This window comes from Aphis gossypii, chromosome X (assembly GCF_020184175.1).
Source record: "Aphis gossypii isolate Hap1 chromosome X, ASM2018417v2, whole genome shotgun sequence".
In the NCBI taxonomy this organism is placed as follows: Eukaryota; Metazoa; Arthropoda; class Insecta; order Hemiptera; family Aphididae; genus Aphis; species Aphis gossypii.
In genome coordinates this window covers 38,982,578-38,999,501 of record NC_065533.1, presented here as the reverse complement: position 1 = coordinate 38,999,501, position 16,924 = coordinate 38,982,578, and the positions used below count along the sequence as shown (strand labels likewise).

The 16,924-nt window shown below is 22.6% G+C and overlaps 1 protein-coding gene and 1 pseudogene across 3 annotated transcripts; one reads left to right on the top strand and one right to left on the bottom strand.

Moving 5' to 3' along the window:
- The first annotated feature begins 66 nt into the window (after positions 1-66).
- On the top strand, positions 67-12,599 carry LOC114129423 (interaptin-like; annotated as a pseudogene). The gene is made up of 12 exons (XR_007605656.1): positions 67-514; positions 2,704-2,876; positions 3,876-3,993; positions 5,104-5,196; positions 5,288-5,496; positions 5,565-5,703; positions 6,757-6,808; positions 6,871-6,993; positions 7,841-10,724; positions 10,794-10,933; positions 11,748-11,893; positions 12,334-12,599. The product of XR_007605656.1 is annotated as an interaptin-like (transcript).
- Positions 12,600-13,349: 750 nt separating this feature from the next.
- Positions 13,350-16,495, bottom strand: LOC114129451 (terminal uridylyltransferase Tailor-like). Of its 2 annotated transcripts, none has more exons than XM_050207824.1 (5): positions 16,286-16,495; positions 16,016-16,175; positions 14,804-14,871; positions 14,527-14,718; positions 13,350-14,267 (listed from the first exon to the last, which is right to left on the bottom strand). In XM_050207824.1, the coding sequence occupies exons 2-5, from the start codon at positions 16,045-16,047 to the stop codon at positions 13,495-13,497; spliced, it is 1,065 nt and encodes a 354-aa protein (XP_050063781.1). In that variant the 5' UTR covers positions 16,048-16,175; positions 16,286-16,495; the 3' UTR covers positions 13,350-13,494. The 2 variants fall into 2 exon arrangements, with proteins under 2 accessions (XP_050063781.1, XP_027849985.2); XM_027994184.2 differs by having other exon boundaries at positions 16,016-16,075.
- Positions 16,496-16,924: the final 429 nt, after the last annotated feature.

The window sequence follows — 16,924 nt, the reverse complement described above, 5'->3', positions numbered from 1 at the left end:
AAGGCTTATCTCTTTCACAATCACTAAATACTTACCGTGTTTGGAGGCTTTAGACCTACCCATTTGCTTATTCGTACTTATGTCGTGGTTATGACGTGCCTTTAAAACATTGATTAACGTTATAATTAATTAATAGATAATAGATACCTAAAGCTACACATAATCGTCGTAATTCTGAAAACAATTAAACATAGTGTTTTTCATTTTTAGTTGTGTAATTTTCTCACAAATAGTAACCATTAAAATCGTCATTATTTTAAAGTTTAACTAGTTAATTGCTTAATTTTGTTTTAATGCAGTATTTTTCATTATGATTTACTTAAAAAATTATACGTATTCCCTATTTTTCTACAGTACTTTAAGCTGCCGTAGAGTAAATTGTATTTTGGAATAAATTACAAAACAGAAAACTAACACATCAAGAATCCTTGCCAATATGGAACAGAAAAGCACAAATAATAGTGATGATAATGATGGGGAGTTAACAACAAATCAGATAAAACTTAAGGCTCAAGTTAGTATTATTTAATTTCTTGAAAAATAATTCATAATATGTTGATTATAACCACAATGTCATGTTTTAGGGTGTAGGTATATGAGTATTACTTACTGTAATTATTGTTACCTAATGAATTCAATGTTTTAGTACAATAGCTTTTTTAAAACTCAATCACAATCTTAGAATATCTATGTATTAATAAAATTAATTCCTCTTTTTAATTAAATCTCAATACTTGTAACTATATTAGTGTTGTTACATTAAGCAGAATTTACTATATGTAGTATTTTTAGTAATTTTTTCTAAATTCCCATTGATTTATATTAATCTGCTTTTGGACATCTCCAAGATCTGATCACTAAAATTTAGCGCACAAACCAATGAAAAGACTAAGCACCAACTGGTATCTATCATGGTATTGTATTTTGTGTTTTGTATTTTGTCATATTATGGCTGATGCCTGTAGAGTATCCTGTTAGATTTTAAAGATAATTGTTGATAACTTTTGTTGATAAGTTTAATATAAGAAGTATACTTGAATATGAACAAGATTATTTTTTATAAATTTAACATGAACGATTTATTTTGTATGTCTACGCATTCTTTCATATTATTTAAAAACTATTACCTGTTTCTATATTTTTTTAAATAAATAAATTAAAAAAAATGTTACTATAGGTATTATTTATTAATTAATATCTATTATTTATATTTATAATTTAAATATAATACCAATTAAATGAATATTTTAAATTTATTAAATACAATTATTCTAGATATTAAAATATTGTATGTATTCTTACATACTTTAACTCATTAAAATACATTTGTGTTAAATAATCGAATATTTTTATACAAAATTTAGTAATTTTTTTTTTTTTTAATGTTTTATTGCTTTTTTATTACTTATAAGTTATATTGGAATTTAATCAATAAATGTTAAACTTAACAACTGATAGAAAATGATGGCAGTACAATTTAACTAAATAAATATTAGCTAATACATTAATTAACAGAAATAAGTAAACAATTATATTAGTATGCAATTTCTAAATTGTTTCAGTGTTTTTATTTTTCAAATTTTTCAGTTTAAATTAATTTAGTTTTAAATTTAAACTAACATATCCACAATTTTATCAAGATTTAATGAATGTCGTTGCTTTAAAAAAAAAAATGAATATAATATTTAGTATTATACAAAATTCCATCACTTATCAAATCTAAAAACATTGATTTCTGATAAGTCATAAATTTTTAAAATATAGTGAGTTCCGCTTGATGTGATCACTTTGGTGTAGGTTATTTTAATTCTATATACTGGTTGATTTTAATAAGTGGTTGATTCTATAAATCAATATTCACATTAAGCGGAACTCACTGTATTCAGTTGTTGTAACTTCAATTCTTGATGACTGAGTTACTCTTATTTGCAGTATATTTTAAATAAAATTACAATAATACATTTAAATGTAAAATCCAGTACCTATCTGTGTATTATTTACTTAAATTTTTCTTTTTAATTTGATCTAATCTTAAGAAAATAAGAACTTTTCTTATTTTATTTAAAAAAAAAAAACATTACAATATTTTAATTCTTATAAAATATACTTTTAGTGTCTATTTCAAGACATTTCAAGATTTAAATGTGTAGTACTATTTTTAATAATATGCGGTAAAAGTATATTCATTTTAAATTTTTATAAATCCTAGTTTAATAAAGGATGTTATATGAAAAAAAGTTTACAGATTTGCGTTTCTGATTATTTTTAATGGTATTATTTTGTAGATCAATTTAATTTAGAAATTATAAAATAATTTACTTATTTATTTTTATAACAATTTAAATCTAAAATTTAAGTTGCTATCTAATAGATAATAATCAAGAATTATATTGCATATTTCAAAATTGATTAGATTATATTTTATCCTCTTAGTGTTATACCTAACTCCTGATTATTAATTACTCTGTTATTATTACTGTAATGATAGTTTATATAGTTTAGAATTTGTCTTTAAGGTATGATTGAATATCTTTCGCATTTCTGGGTTAAATTTTAAAGTAAAATATTATTATTTACTAAAATTGAACTTCATATATTAATTAGTACTAAATTTAACTTAATAAAATTTATATAAAAAAAATAACGTAGTTTTATTAAAGTTTTTTCTATACCTAATTTAATAGATGTTTGTTTTATTTTTAGGAACTTGCTAAACGATTAGAAAAATATCATGGTAGATACACATCTTCTAGTCGGTGTAATACACCTTTGCCTATTACATCAGCGGAAAGTATGGAGTCAATACAGAGTAACAGTGTTATCTCTGATAATAGCGAGAAAATTTTGTTATTTCGACAAGTTTTAGAAAATGACAGGTATGATAATAATTATTATTTAATATTATTTTTAATTTAATTGAATTGGTAATTTCAAAAACAACATGTCGCCATTTTTGTAAAATTTATATTTTAAAATGTAGGCCATTTGAATTTGAAACACTACAAAATTAACATAAAATATCTTAGGTTATTAAGTTATTTTTGGTTTATGTAAAATTTCCATTTTATGAATCATGTTATTTTTAAACTTACTGATACAATTGAATAAAAGATTTAGGGACTGGGCCAAAAATTGTGACTATGAGGTGTACTAAAAAAGGATGGTAGATCATAGGTACATTGGACCAGCCATTTATTGGTAGATCACCCATTGGACCGGTCCCATTAAATTTTAAAGTTATAAATAATGTATTTAAAAAATTGTTCTGAGCAAATTTAATTAAACATGAGTTTGTTTTTTTTTGTCATTGTCAGTATTTTCTTAAGCTTATATATTTCAACTATCTATTGTAACACTCCACAGTAGTAATTTATTTTATAATATAGTAAACATTTATTGATATAGGCTTAAAAGTTAAACGCAGGATTATTCATAAATAGTATTTAATAGAATTAAAAATAAAAGTGAAACCACCATAATTTAGGCAACTAGGCAACATTTTATTTATAAATTATTATTGTTATTTTCATTAAATTAAAATAAATAAATCATTAGGATTTGAAACTTTTTGCTATTTTATACATTATTAATTTTTATATAATAAAATGTTCAAAATATTAAGACTAATTAGATGAATATAAGTTAGACAAATAACTATTTATATAATTTTATCATATAATATTTGAACTGACTTATAATAATAATTATTTATAATATAATGTTATAATAACTTTCTTCTATATAATGTAAATAATAGTTTTAGTAAAAATTAATTGAACATACAATTTACAATCAAATTCTATTAATCATCAGTGACTTCTTTAACTTATAATTTTTTAATTTATTATGCTATAAAAACCGTACTTTTATTACAGAAAGTTAGTTGAAGATAGTAAAATAGATGAGCAAAAATTTAATAATGATGATCAAGCAAATGAGGAAAATTTAGATGCGCAAAAACATGAAAAAGAGAAACTCAATGCGACATATTATGTAAGTTTTGTTACCTGTTAAATATTTAAGTTATCTAGTATTAATTTTGTCTTTAATCAATAAAAGTTTTAAAGTTCTTTCTTTAAATATTAAAATAAAAGTTCTGGTAAAAATTGAGTTAGTAACTATAACCAAAAAATTTATTACATTTTTACTATTTTTCTTTTTTTTTTATATACTCATTGGTAATGGTAAATGTTAATTATGTTAAAAATTAACGGGTTTATATTAAATGAATAATCACATTATACTTTAGTGTTTAAAATATGATTTGATTATTTATTATAGTTCATAGGTAAGATTTTGATTTATGTATAATTTAAAATAATTAAATAAGCAATTTTTTTTAATAATTTTTTATTCTCTATAATCTATATCATGTTTAGTCTCATACAAATTAAATAAATACAATGAAAATAATTTTTCTAATAAATTAAAGAAATTGAATGACAAAATATTTTTTGATTTTAATATGTTATAAATATTTAAATAAAGAAATTAATTTGAATGTTAAATGTATATCTTTCATAGAAGTGACTATAAAGTTGAATATAAAACGAGTAACAATAGGGCATCAATAAATCTACATTATATTTTAATCTTGTGAAAACTAAATCGACAAATATCAGAAATATTACCTATTTATCCGTATCCTTTTTTTAAAATTGATCAACTTTTGATAAATAAACAAAGTTATTAAAGTTATTTATTTAAATTATCACAAATGCAAATTAAATAGTTGATATGCTCCACAGTTTTAGTAGAATATGCAAAATAAAAATTATGTTATTTACATTGGTATAATAATAATTGTAAAAAAACACAATTGATTAAGACTTAATTTTAATGTCACAATAATATATAATAGTTAATGTATACAAATCTTAGTGATCTAGTAAGTTAACCAATTAAAATTTTAAACCAGTTTTCAGTTATAAATTTAGTGATTATAATATGATGAATTTAAAATACAACCATTGATGTTTTCAAATGTCATAATAAATTTATAATTAAGCCTAATGTATTTTCAGTTGAATAAAATATATTATATTATATTTCTTTCTTGTGTTATCATATTAAATTTTGATTAAGTACATTTTTATATTTTAGGAAGATATTATTTCAGCACAATTTAATGAAAGAAATGTACAATCATTAAAAAGTCAAATTGTTGAATTAAATGAAAAACTTGAAAATTATCGTGTAAGTTATGTTATATGTAATTACATAAATAAATAATTATTAAATACTAATTAGTTTTCTACTTATTTGTTTTATATATGTATAAAAATAGAATAATATTACTGAAAAGGATATGTCATTGCAATTAAAAATTAATAAAATTGAAGCATTAAACAAAGCTTTAGTGGAAAACAAAAAATTACATTTAGAAACAGTAGAAGAGTTAAAAAGAAGAAACATTGAAATCATCAATGAAGAACGTTTAAGATGTTCTGAAAAGATTAATAATATTGTAGAAGAAGCAGAAGAATTAAAAAATAAGTTAGTACAAAATAAGAAATTAATAAGTTATTTATTAACATATCTAATTTTAATTACTTTTTACTTAGCTTAGAGGATGTTCACCGACTCTGTGATAAATTAAAAAAAAAAAATATTAAAATTGAAAAAGAAAATACTGAACTAAGAAAAAATGAAATAAGTCTACAATCAGAAATTGAAAATTTAAGTTTAAGCTATGAGAATGAAGTGAGTAAATATTTAAAAAATACCTCTAATAAGTATTTATTTAATTCAATTGAATAGTATTAGTTTCAATTTACGTTTATTTGAATTGTATTTCAATAGCAATTGTATGCAATTGAAACAATACTTATATGTACCCATTTTAATTTCTTTTCTTCTGGTGTTATTAAAGTGTAAGCAATCATTTTCACTGCTTTTATTTTATTATTTGTAAAAAAAAAATTTAATTTTTATGGTTTACTTAAAAAATTTTTGTATTGTAAATACAATTTATATATAAGTAAAATATAACCATAAATTAGTTTAATACTATAATTTAGTGTTTATTTGAGAAGTTATAAAAATACATTGTGATAACCAAACTTGCTTAATATAATATTGGCTTGTACTGTATTAGTTATAGTACTGATTACCTGGGAAATTGAATATTTTTCTTTTATTAATTATTAATTAAAAACTAAATTCAGTTGAATTTTTGTTGAAAATCTATAATTTAAATTAGATGAAGATGTATAAAATGTTTAATAATTGATCATTTTTTTCATAAGTATTAAGATTTTGATAAGATAATAATGTGTCACTATATTTAAAAGAACATTACAAATGTGTGTGTTTTTTCTATCTTACACACATTATCTATACATAAACTGTATGTTAAGTAATTCAAATGTATTTAGTAACCCTTAAAAATAGGGAAAATTGACAAATTAATTATTATTATTAAATTTTTGGTAAGAACATGATCTGTGTGATATCTTAGTTGGGTTTTTTAAGATATTTTAATTTTTTTTAAGCAGTTTATCAATATGTAAAATACAAAAAATTTAAAAATTCTCATAATTTATTTGAGATTTAAAATATTGTAAAAAAAAAATGCATAAAAAATATAGATAGTGTTCTTATTTTCTTATTAAGTAAAAGTTTGATATTAAGATAATTTAAATAAATAAAGTTACTATACAAAATTAAAACTGCTGAACACAAATATGCAAAATGTGGGCAAGTTAATGATATTTTAGAAGTCTAAAATAATAAAAAAATTTTGTTGTTTTTTAGAAGAAGTTGATTCTAGAACACCATCAAGAAACTTCAAAACATCTTATTGGTGGTAAGTTGTTTTTTTTTTTTAAACTATTAATCATATTATTTATATATGCATATATGTATTAGATATGGAAAAAGAATTGCTAAGCTTACAACAAGAAAATGATTTTTTATCAAGCCATGTAGCTTTATTGGAGAGTAAATCAACGCAGCTTCAAGAAAATGATAATTTATTAATGGAAATTGACAGTAAATATTATACACATTTTTTAAGTATACAACTTAACTATTGACTAAAAAACAGTTGGCTAACTTCCATTACATTTTAAACTAAAATATTCTTAGTAGTTAAAGTTTGATTATCTTGAATTTAATTTTAAGAACATATTTCAAATAAAAATGATACAGTATTTTTTTTACCAAATAATTAAAAATATTCTTAGTTAACATTTCATTTTATATACTAAGTGCAGCAATTGAAGTGTTTGTATTATCATTTTATATTTTTCAAAATATTTTGTTTCTTTTAAAACTATTTATAAAAATTTAATTTTTTATTATTGCCGATAAAATATTTATGAATGGGTAAAAATCAATTAAAATTTAATACAAAATTCTTAATTTGTTTATTTATCTTTAGCAAAAATAAAAAAGATGCTAGAAAGTAGCATTAATATTATGTATTTTTTGAAGACATTGGATATTTACTCGTATTATAAATATTTCACTTCAAATAATTTTTGTTTTTTTATTGAAATTTAAAAATTAATAACTGTTGATACCTACCTAAATTTTCACAAAGTGTTTAGGTTTACATTTCGTACCAATAGTATAATTTTCCAAATATTCTGAATCTTTTTGAGAAATTTATTTTCTATTATTATAAATTTTAATTTTTTGGTAAGCATTTATTAAAATTGATTAAATTATATAAAATGTATTTATAAATATTTTGGCTCTTGGCATAATTATATTTGTCCATGTGGTTCGTGAATACCTCATGTTGGCCACATCTGTTATATATCTTTTAAACTATTCTGGTTACATAATATTGATTATTATTATTAAATAAATTATTTATTATTATTTTTTTCAGAAAAAGAATCTGAGATTCAACGTTTAAATCTTGAAAATGAAAAATTAAATCAACAACTCCAAAATCAAATAACGGATGCTCAACAGACAGAAAGTCGTTGGATTCAGTTGAAAGATGCATATCTCAATGATAAAGAACGTATGACTCTCTTGGAAAAAGTAATCGATGAATTAAAAATGAATAACAATGAGCTAAATGATGCCAATATTAAATTAACTGAACAAATCGAAAATTCTATGGAAAATTTAAAATTATTAAAAGCTGATAATGACAAGCATCAAGAACGTATTTCTGATTTGATGGCAGTTATAGAAAACATGCGTGAAACATTTGAAAAAGCTATGAAAGAAGCTTCAAATGAGTATGAACAAAATAAAAAAAATTTTATTCGACAACATGAAGATGATCAAGCAATAATAGCAACTTGTAGCAATAAACTTAAAGATAGTATTACGTCAGTAAATGAATTAACTAATCAATTAAATTTTGTTTTAAAAGAAAATAACTCGTTTAAATGCGAACGTTTAGAGTTAAATGATTGTCTTAGTAAAAGAGATACAGAAATATTAAAGTTGAATAATACTATTACAGAATTTCATACACTGTCTACACAATTAACTAATGAGTTAGAAATGGTTAAGAATGAGAATAATATGCTTTCAGATAAATTGAATGGAACTAATATTACGATGGAAGATAATAAATTATTATCAGATCGATACCAAAAACAAAAACAACTGCTTAAAGTAAAAATCAAAGCTTTAAAAGAGTCTGAAAGCAATTGTTCACTTTTACAACAGCAAGTTGCATCATTAAATAAAGAAATAAATGTTTTGAATCAGAGATTAGCATATCTTATTCAAAGTAATAAACAAATAAGCACTGTCGTACGAAACTGTGATGTAGAACTTCAAAAGTGTTACGAGTTAATAAATAAAATTGTAATTAAATCAAACGTACAAAATCAAAACATACATATACTTCGTTGTGTTTTGATGGGTCTGGCATCATTATTTTCTTTTGACGATTTTGATGTTGAGGTTGACATTGATGTAATTGAAGTTATTGATTCAATTTGCAACAATACCATTCTTGATGATACTGAACTACAAATTTATCTTAAAAAAATTGTCTTTGGTTCTATTCAGATTTTAGAATATATTATTAATTTAAATATTTCTCAAAAACGTTCTAATGCACAATTAATTGACCGTTCTGAAGTTGAAAAATTTGTATCTGAAGCTGTAGAAAAAGTTAAATTATCCACACAAAATGAATATCATAAACAAAATAATGAACTACTCAAAATAATAGAAAACTTGCAAAATGATAATTATACATTAAAATTAAATATGTCTTCTTCTACTTATGAAAATAAAGAAGTATTAACAGATTTAAATGGTCTTGCAGTAAACAGTCTTCTATCTTCAGAAAATGTAAATATAAAATCTATTAAAAATGAAAACGATATGTTTAAACAATTTTTAAAAAATATTCGAAAAAATTTGGGTTTGGTTATTATCAACGAAAAAGATGATGAAGAGTTACTAAATTCTGTAAGTACACTTGAATTCCATGTCCATGAAATAAAAAATGAAAATAAACTGTTAAACAATCAAATTAGTGAACTCCAGAGATTGATTTCATCGAAAACAGTGGAACAACCTATTGAACAGGAAACTGATAAATATTCAAATTTAAATTCACAAAACGAATTTATTCAAGGTATAGAAAACGATAAAGATAAAAAAAAGTGTCTGAGGATGTATGTTTGAAGAGACTAGACCCAGAAATAATGACTTCTACAGAAAATGGAGATTCGAAGATTTTGCTAGTACGTTACAAAAACTTAAAATCTCGATTCAAAGAATGTCGTGCTAAAATCATTGACTTAGAAAAACAAATTGTTAACTTGACAAATGATTTAGAATCTGCAAATTCTAAGTACAAACAATTAAATGATCAATATTCCAATGAAAATGAAACTCATGAAGCAGATATAATCCATTGTCAATCAGAAATTGAAAATCTCATGGGTGAAAAACTCGAAGCTTATCGTCAATTGTCTGCACTTAAGGAAAAACATGAAATATTGCAAAATGATTATGATCAGCTTAAAAGTAATCTGGATGATCAGAAATCTTTGAATGATATGGATACAGATTCTATACACATTAATGAACAAAATACAGTTCTAAAAGGGAAATTAAAAGAAACTCAACATTTAATTGATTCAGCTTATTCAAGAGTGTTAAGCGAATGGCCAGCAATTGAAAATGATAGTGACTGGGTAGTTGTTCAATCTAAAAAATTGGATAAAATAGTTGAAGCTAAATGTTGTGACACTTTTAATGGTCCTAATTTAGAAGAATCAGAAATTAAACGATTACAAGCTTGTGTTCAAACTATTCATGAATTAGTTACTTCTATTTTAACTAATATATGTAATATTGAAGTTTCTTCAAGTGATGTACTAATTGATTTAATGTCTGACTTAAAATCTTGTACACAAACATTATTAGAATTCATATCTGTTAAAAATAATAAATCTGCCAATGAACTTCATAAAGAATTAGCTCAAAATAATGTTGTTAAAGACAGCAATTCTTGCATTCCTGAAGAACCAATAAATAGATCTCTAAATTCTAGTGAAGAAACAACACAATCCTCTATTTTAAAAAATGGAGAAAACGAACAGCTACAGCGGTCCATTGCTGAGCGTGATAGATTAATTGAATTTCTTTCTGTTAAAATATCAAAATTAGATAATTTAAATCGAAATGTTGATGATATAAAATTAGTTCAAGAAAAACTGGACAGAGCATTAACAGCTGTACATGAGAGAGATGTTAGATGTGACGAATTAACTATAGAATTGACCCGGGTAAATAATTATAAAGTTAATTTTTCTACAATTCTATGTTTTAATATAATATGTATTTGTAATGTTTAGTTATTAGAAGAACGTGATATGCTGCAATTGAAACTATCAAATTCTATCAGACAAATTCAAATTTTGTCTGACAATAAGTCGCAATTGGGTACATCAAATTTGTTTGATGAAAAAATTGATTTAAAAATCATGGATGACAAGTAAAGTTTTTATAAAATTCAATTCCAAATTTTTAATAATAAAATTAATAATAATAACAATAATATAATAGTTGTACAACTGTTATTTTAATTTTAATTTTCATTAATATAAAATAAAAATTATTATAATTTTATTATCAGTCTATGCTGACAAATTTAAATATAACTGCATCAATGACCCGCTTAACATCTTAACTTTTTTAATGTAATTTTGGACCTATTCTATGTAGAGAATATTTCTGGAAATCAGTTTTTGACCAAATTTACTTAGGTTATTTTGTTGTAAAAAAGTAAATGACCATAATTACTTTAAATTTTCACCATCTGGTTATTTTTTAACACAATTTATAACTTTTCTATATACTTTAACTGTTTTTGAGCTATTAATAGATATTTGAAATTTTCTTTTTACCTCTATTATTGTTGATGTATTCTTCAAAAGTAGTTTTAATAGAAACTTGTAATATTCCACTGTTACTTAGATTATTATTTTCTATATTCAATCAAATTTACCTAATGTTTAGACCAATTTAAAGCTATTTACAGGTATTTCTAATGTTTACATGAATTTTTTAATATTCGATTGCAATTAAAAATTAAAAATAAAATATATTAATTGTCTATAAGTAACTTTAAATGTAAAGAAATTCCAAGTTTCTACAGTAATTTATTTTTGAATTATAACAAAATAAAATAATCAATTTTTTCAAAAACTGGTTTAACATTAAATCAGGGAGGGGAGTCGTCTATTTGTTTGTTGTTTTATTTTTATTTATTAAGATTATTATTTATTTATTAATTTAAATTACTTTAGACTAGAAGAATTGCATAGTTTAGAGTATAGAAGAGATGCTGAATTGTTTACTAATCAAGAACAGAGACATATGTCACAAATGCAACTCCATCAAAGTGGTCAAGATAATTCTATAGCATCAGGAGCAAATCCACTTAAAAGTACAGGTAAAAATTTTTAAGTAAATAGTATAAAATTAAGTAAAGTATAAAAATATTTATATTTTACTTTTTTTTTTTTTTTAATTATTGGTCTAATATGAAACTATGCCACTTATAAATTTAATTCATACTAGATATGTTATCTATGATACACAACTTTCTATTTTGATTTACTACTACTTTTTTAATTACATATTTGGCCTATTTTTATTAATAACTCACAAAAAGTGTTTTTTATGTATTTGAATTTTTTAAAGAACAATTTTTATTTCCATACCAATATACGTTGGCTAACTACATGCTTTATTTTAAATCCATTTTTAAAAGGCAGTTAAAAAATCCTAACATTAAATTACATTTGTTCGATTAACATGATGTGAATCTTTTTTTTATATATATAATTATCATATTGTTTAATTTAAATTATTTTTAATGTTATTTTTTAGAAGAAGCAAATACTGCACTATCCTGGTTTAAAGATATATTATGGTGAAGGTATTGAACTTGTTAACTTTATCATCTTATTTTAATATATATTTATTAAGATTAACTAGGTATTGTTATTTTGTTTTTAATTGGAAATAAACATTAGTTATTCGTATTATAAAATTAAATATTCATCTCTTATCTGTTAAAATATTTGTTTTATATGTATTAAAATGAAATTTACCTGCATAAATATATTATATACTTTTTAATTTCTAAAAAGTTATTATTTGTTTTATTTTATGCATTTCCCTTAAGCTTCTTCAAATTAAATTACAAAAAGAGAGCTCATATATTGTTTCTATTATATAGAAACTAGTAACTCTAATGATTTTACATCACAGTATCTATAAAATACCAAATTTAGATCAAAATTGCTTAAATTATTATTATTAAAGAAAAAAAATTAAGTATTGAAAATAAGCAGAAACATGACTGTGACTAAGTACATTAAAAAACATACATAAACATAAAATACTTATAATTGATTATGAGAATTTGTTAGTATGTGCAAATTATCATTAAAAATATTCAAAAAATATTAAAATTTTCTGAGTGTGATGAAGGGTTTTAATTTAAGAATCATTATGTGATCCTACACATATGAATTATATTTATCTTATAAATATTATGTATTATCATGTTAAAAATAGTATGTTTTATGTATGATTTTATTGATACACATATTAGTAGTCACTGTAAGAATAACTTAAATACTAGAAGTTGCTTTTATCATTTAAAATAATAAAATCATAAAAAGGTCAAAATTTCAAGATTGCCAATGAAGTATAAAGAAAATTAGTTATAATTATAATACCTAGATATAAGTTAAATTAAGGTAATAATTTAATATAAATAATAGTAATAATGCAAGCTCAGATTTAAACTACCAAAATATGTACACTGCACAATGTATATGTACTAAAAATAACTTAAAATATGTAGTATACTAATATAATTTATTACAGTATCTTGAAAATTAAAAAAAAACTGTTTAATATCGCATAAATAATGTTTCATAAATACAAAATGCTATTATTAAAATAATATAACTGTAGTACGATTAATTTTTATAATTAAAAAGTAAAAGTATATATAAGCTTAATTTTTTTTTTATTACATTAAGATTTTAATTTTACACAAGCATTAATAAATTTATTAAATACTTTTGGTCTTACTCTTGCTGTAATATTTACATTATGTTGAAATGGATCTTGAATGTACATTTTAGATTGACTAGTATTTAAAAATAATAACTCATGACATTCTTTATTTTCTTTATAAAATTGTTTGTATCTCCATAATTCTTCAGGCAGTTTTTCTACATCTTCAAAATCTTTTTTAAGTAAAGGACAGCCAGTATAAGGACTTATCACAAATTTATCGAAATTGAAATTTAAATAAAATGAATGAAAATAATTGAATATGTCACTGACACTTAAAGTTTCTTGTTTATTAATATTATATTCTTGTTTAGTTTTGGAAAATGCATAATTCCATTCATCAACTAGAATTTCAGGAACAGATTTTTGTAAATCACGAATAGGAGGCAATATTCCCATAACTTGCATGTTAAATAGTCCTAGCCAATAGATTGAGAAACTGGAAAATCCTTTAGTATTAATTAACCCAATATTTTTAGCCCATATCTTTAACTTTATTAGAACTGGTTTAATACGAGGGTCTATACTTAAAATGTTATTGAGAAAATGAGAGTTATAAACTCCACTCATGTTATTAAATGATATATCACAATCAATGCCAGTATTTTTATGGATACATTTTATGATAGGTATTTTAACACGGAATAAAGGAACAACTCTAATGAATATTTGACTTTGACGAAGTTTCTTAGCAAATGATTTCATAACATTTTTGACTGATGTTTTTGAAACTAAAAAAATATAAAAACAAGGAAAATATAAATTAAAAATAGATATGAAAAAGATTTTAAAGAAATTTGAAATGAAAAACAAATTGTATAATATATATTATAAAATAGGTTAAATGTGTTGGAATGTAATAAATAATATGAATACTCAAATCAAAATTGTTAAAAGATAAAATTATAGTCAAGTTATGTTATTTGATGCTTTACAGTTTATAAGATAACTATATATTACTATGTAAAATATAAAAATTATAATACTAACCATAGTTTATACTAAAGTCAACATCGCTATTATCAATGTTAAGACCTAAAATTCTGGACCCGTAAGGTAGGATATCTGTTATAGTTGTATTTAAGTTTTTAGAATTCATTAAAATGCTTTGCAACTCTAATTTGAATAATGGAACTATATCAACATCTAGGTTATAATCAATTTTTCTTGATTTAGATTTATCTGAAATCAATTAAAATGTATTATATTAACCCATTAAAACAAAAATAATTTTTTTTAAATAACTATTAAATTAATTTTAACTTACTTGGTTTGTAACATTCATTAAGTTGTAGAGATCTCTTTTTAGTATTGATCTGTTGTTTGTTTTCTGAACTAAAAAAAGTTGAAATATATTGAATTAAGTACCTATATTTAAATAATTATATAATATGTTAATACTTTAATCTGAAAAAACTACTAACATGATTAAAATATAACAACCATTATAAAAACATTTACTAACTAAACTTAATCAATGATTTTATTTATACCTTAAACAAATATGCATGCTCTGATTTTTAATACAATATAAAACATAACTATAATGTAGGTAATTTCATACATTACAGAATAACAATATATTATGTTAAAGAATTATTAATATATATTATAGAGTTATTTTGATTTAATACTTTCCCATCGACAATTGTCTGTATAAGGCACGCATTACATTAATATAGATCAATAAATCTATAGAAAACTGTTAAAAAAGAGTGAATGTTTATAAACATATTAGCAATTGTTAAACTGTTTTTTTTTTTTTTTAATGTTTAAAGGATCTTTACAATCTGTAACCAAAATACACAGTACAATAAGTAAATGCATTGACTATTACTGTATTAAACTTGGCAAATATATGAGAAAGGAGGATTCATCGATATTACTTTCAATTAAAGAACTTAGGAGGAGTAAGTTTTAATAGATTATTTAAAAGCATCACTAGCTATTTACATTTGAAATGATGAAGAAAGTCGTCAGATATTGTGCGAGAAGAGAGTACAGATATGAAAAGGTTAGTGTAGTTGAAAAAGTTTTAATGAAATTTATTATAATGATAGGAAGCACATGTGAATAATGTTGGTATGTTAAAATCACAATGTATAGTATGATTGCTAATGTATAAGAAAGAATTAAAGAGGACATAGTTAGATAGAACATTTAGATAGGATCATTTTTTGAGGCTACCTAGAGTAGGATACCCTACATTATTGTGAGATATAATATTTGTTAGTGTTTATATTTGTGTTTTTGTTCTTTAGAGAAATTATGAATCAGAGTACTCATTATTAGTTTATGGAGTCTATGATTAAGAGATAGCCCAGGTTAAGTCTTTTGTCGTAAAGGAAACCTAAGAATTTAACAGAAGTATTCATGGAGATTATTTAGTTATTTAAATTAACAGAAAGAACAGAAGGAGTTAAAATACAATTAAAAATACTATTATTATTATTATATATATATATAATTAAGTAGGTACCTGATTTGGGATGGAGCCCGTTGCTTATTCATTTTTATTAGTTTTCATGAAATTAATTCACTAAAAAAACGAAGTACAAAATATAAGTGTACAATCAAAATAATAATTGATTTACTTCATTTATCACGGTGATAAGTTATGGCTACTTAAGTATGTACTTCTGTAAGTATATGTAAACATACAAATTTAAGTACAAAATATTTATGGCCAACTTTGAGACATAACTATTAACTTGTGATTTCAATGATTGGTGCACTATTCAATACTCACAAATTGGCTGTTAAAATGGATCACATTAATTAGTAAAGTAGGTACGAGCTTGTACGAGCCGTTAACGACTTTTGGCGTCCCTTATTGTATTCGTCCTTGATCTCGGAAGCAAGGCGTACACTATGATGTAAATACTATAACAAGCACAATAAAATCACAGATATTAAATTAGTAGTAAATAAGCGAAATAAAAATCTCTTTTCTATGATCGCGGCGTCATGGCCCAATGAAAAATGACAAGAGACAACTCGCAAGTCGCAACCATAGGATTATAAATATAATTACCTATGCATAATATAGGTACCTATGTTTATTGTTTTTATTATGATAAGTGATAACCTGACTTCAACTTAAATAAAAGTGTTTTGCGTTTTTATTTTACTATTTATTTATTTTTTCGCACGCATGACCAATATAATTTTATTTATGACTTCGGTAATTTAGGTAGGTATCTAATTTAATTTGTCATTCTTGGCTAAAATGGATGTATTAAATTTAAACCCAATAATAGGTATCATTGTAATCGAAAAACGATTCTGAACGGAGATGATTTGTCAGCCTAGGATATAATTTCCAGTGGTTGGTGAAAAAGGTAATTTATGTTTTAATGGCCTGCTGAATCGGCCTGAGTATACGGCG

Excerpts from the sequence above, each read along its gene's own strand:
- LOC114129451 (XM_050207824.1), bottom strand. The coding sequence starts at position 16,047 with ATGAATAAGCAACGGGCTCCATCCCAAATCAG. Across the intron at positions 14,872-16,015 it reads CGGGCTCCATCCCAAATCAG|TTCAGAAAACAAACAACAGA; the intron begins GTACCTACTTAA and ends AACTTTTTTTAG. Across the intron at positions 14,719-14,803 it reads TAATGAATGTTACAAACCAA|ATAAATCTAAATCAAGAAAA; the intron begins GTAAGTTAAAAT and ends AATTGATTTCAG.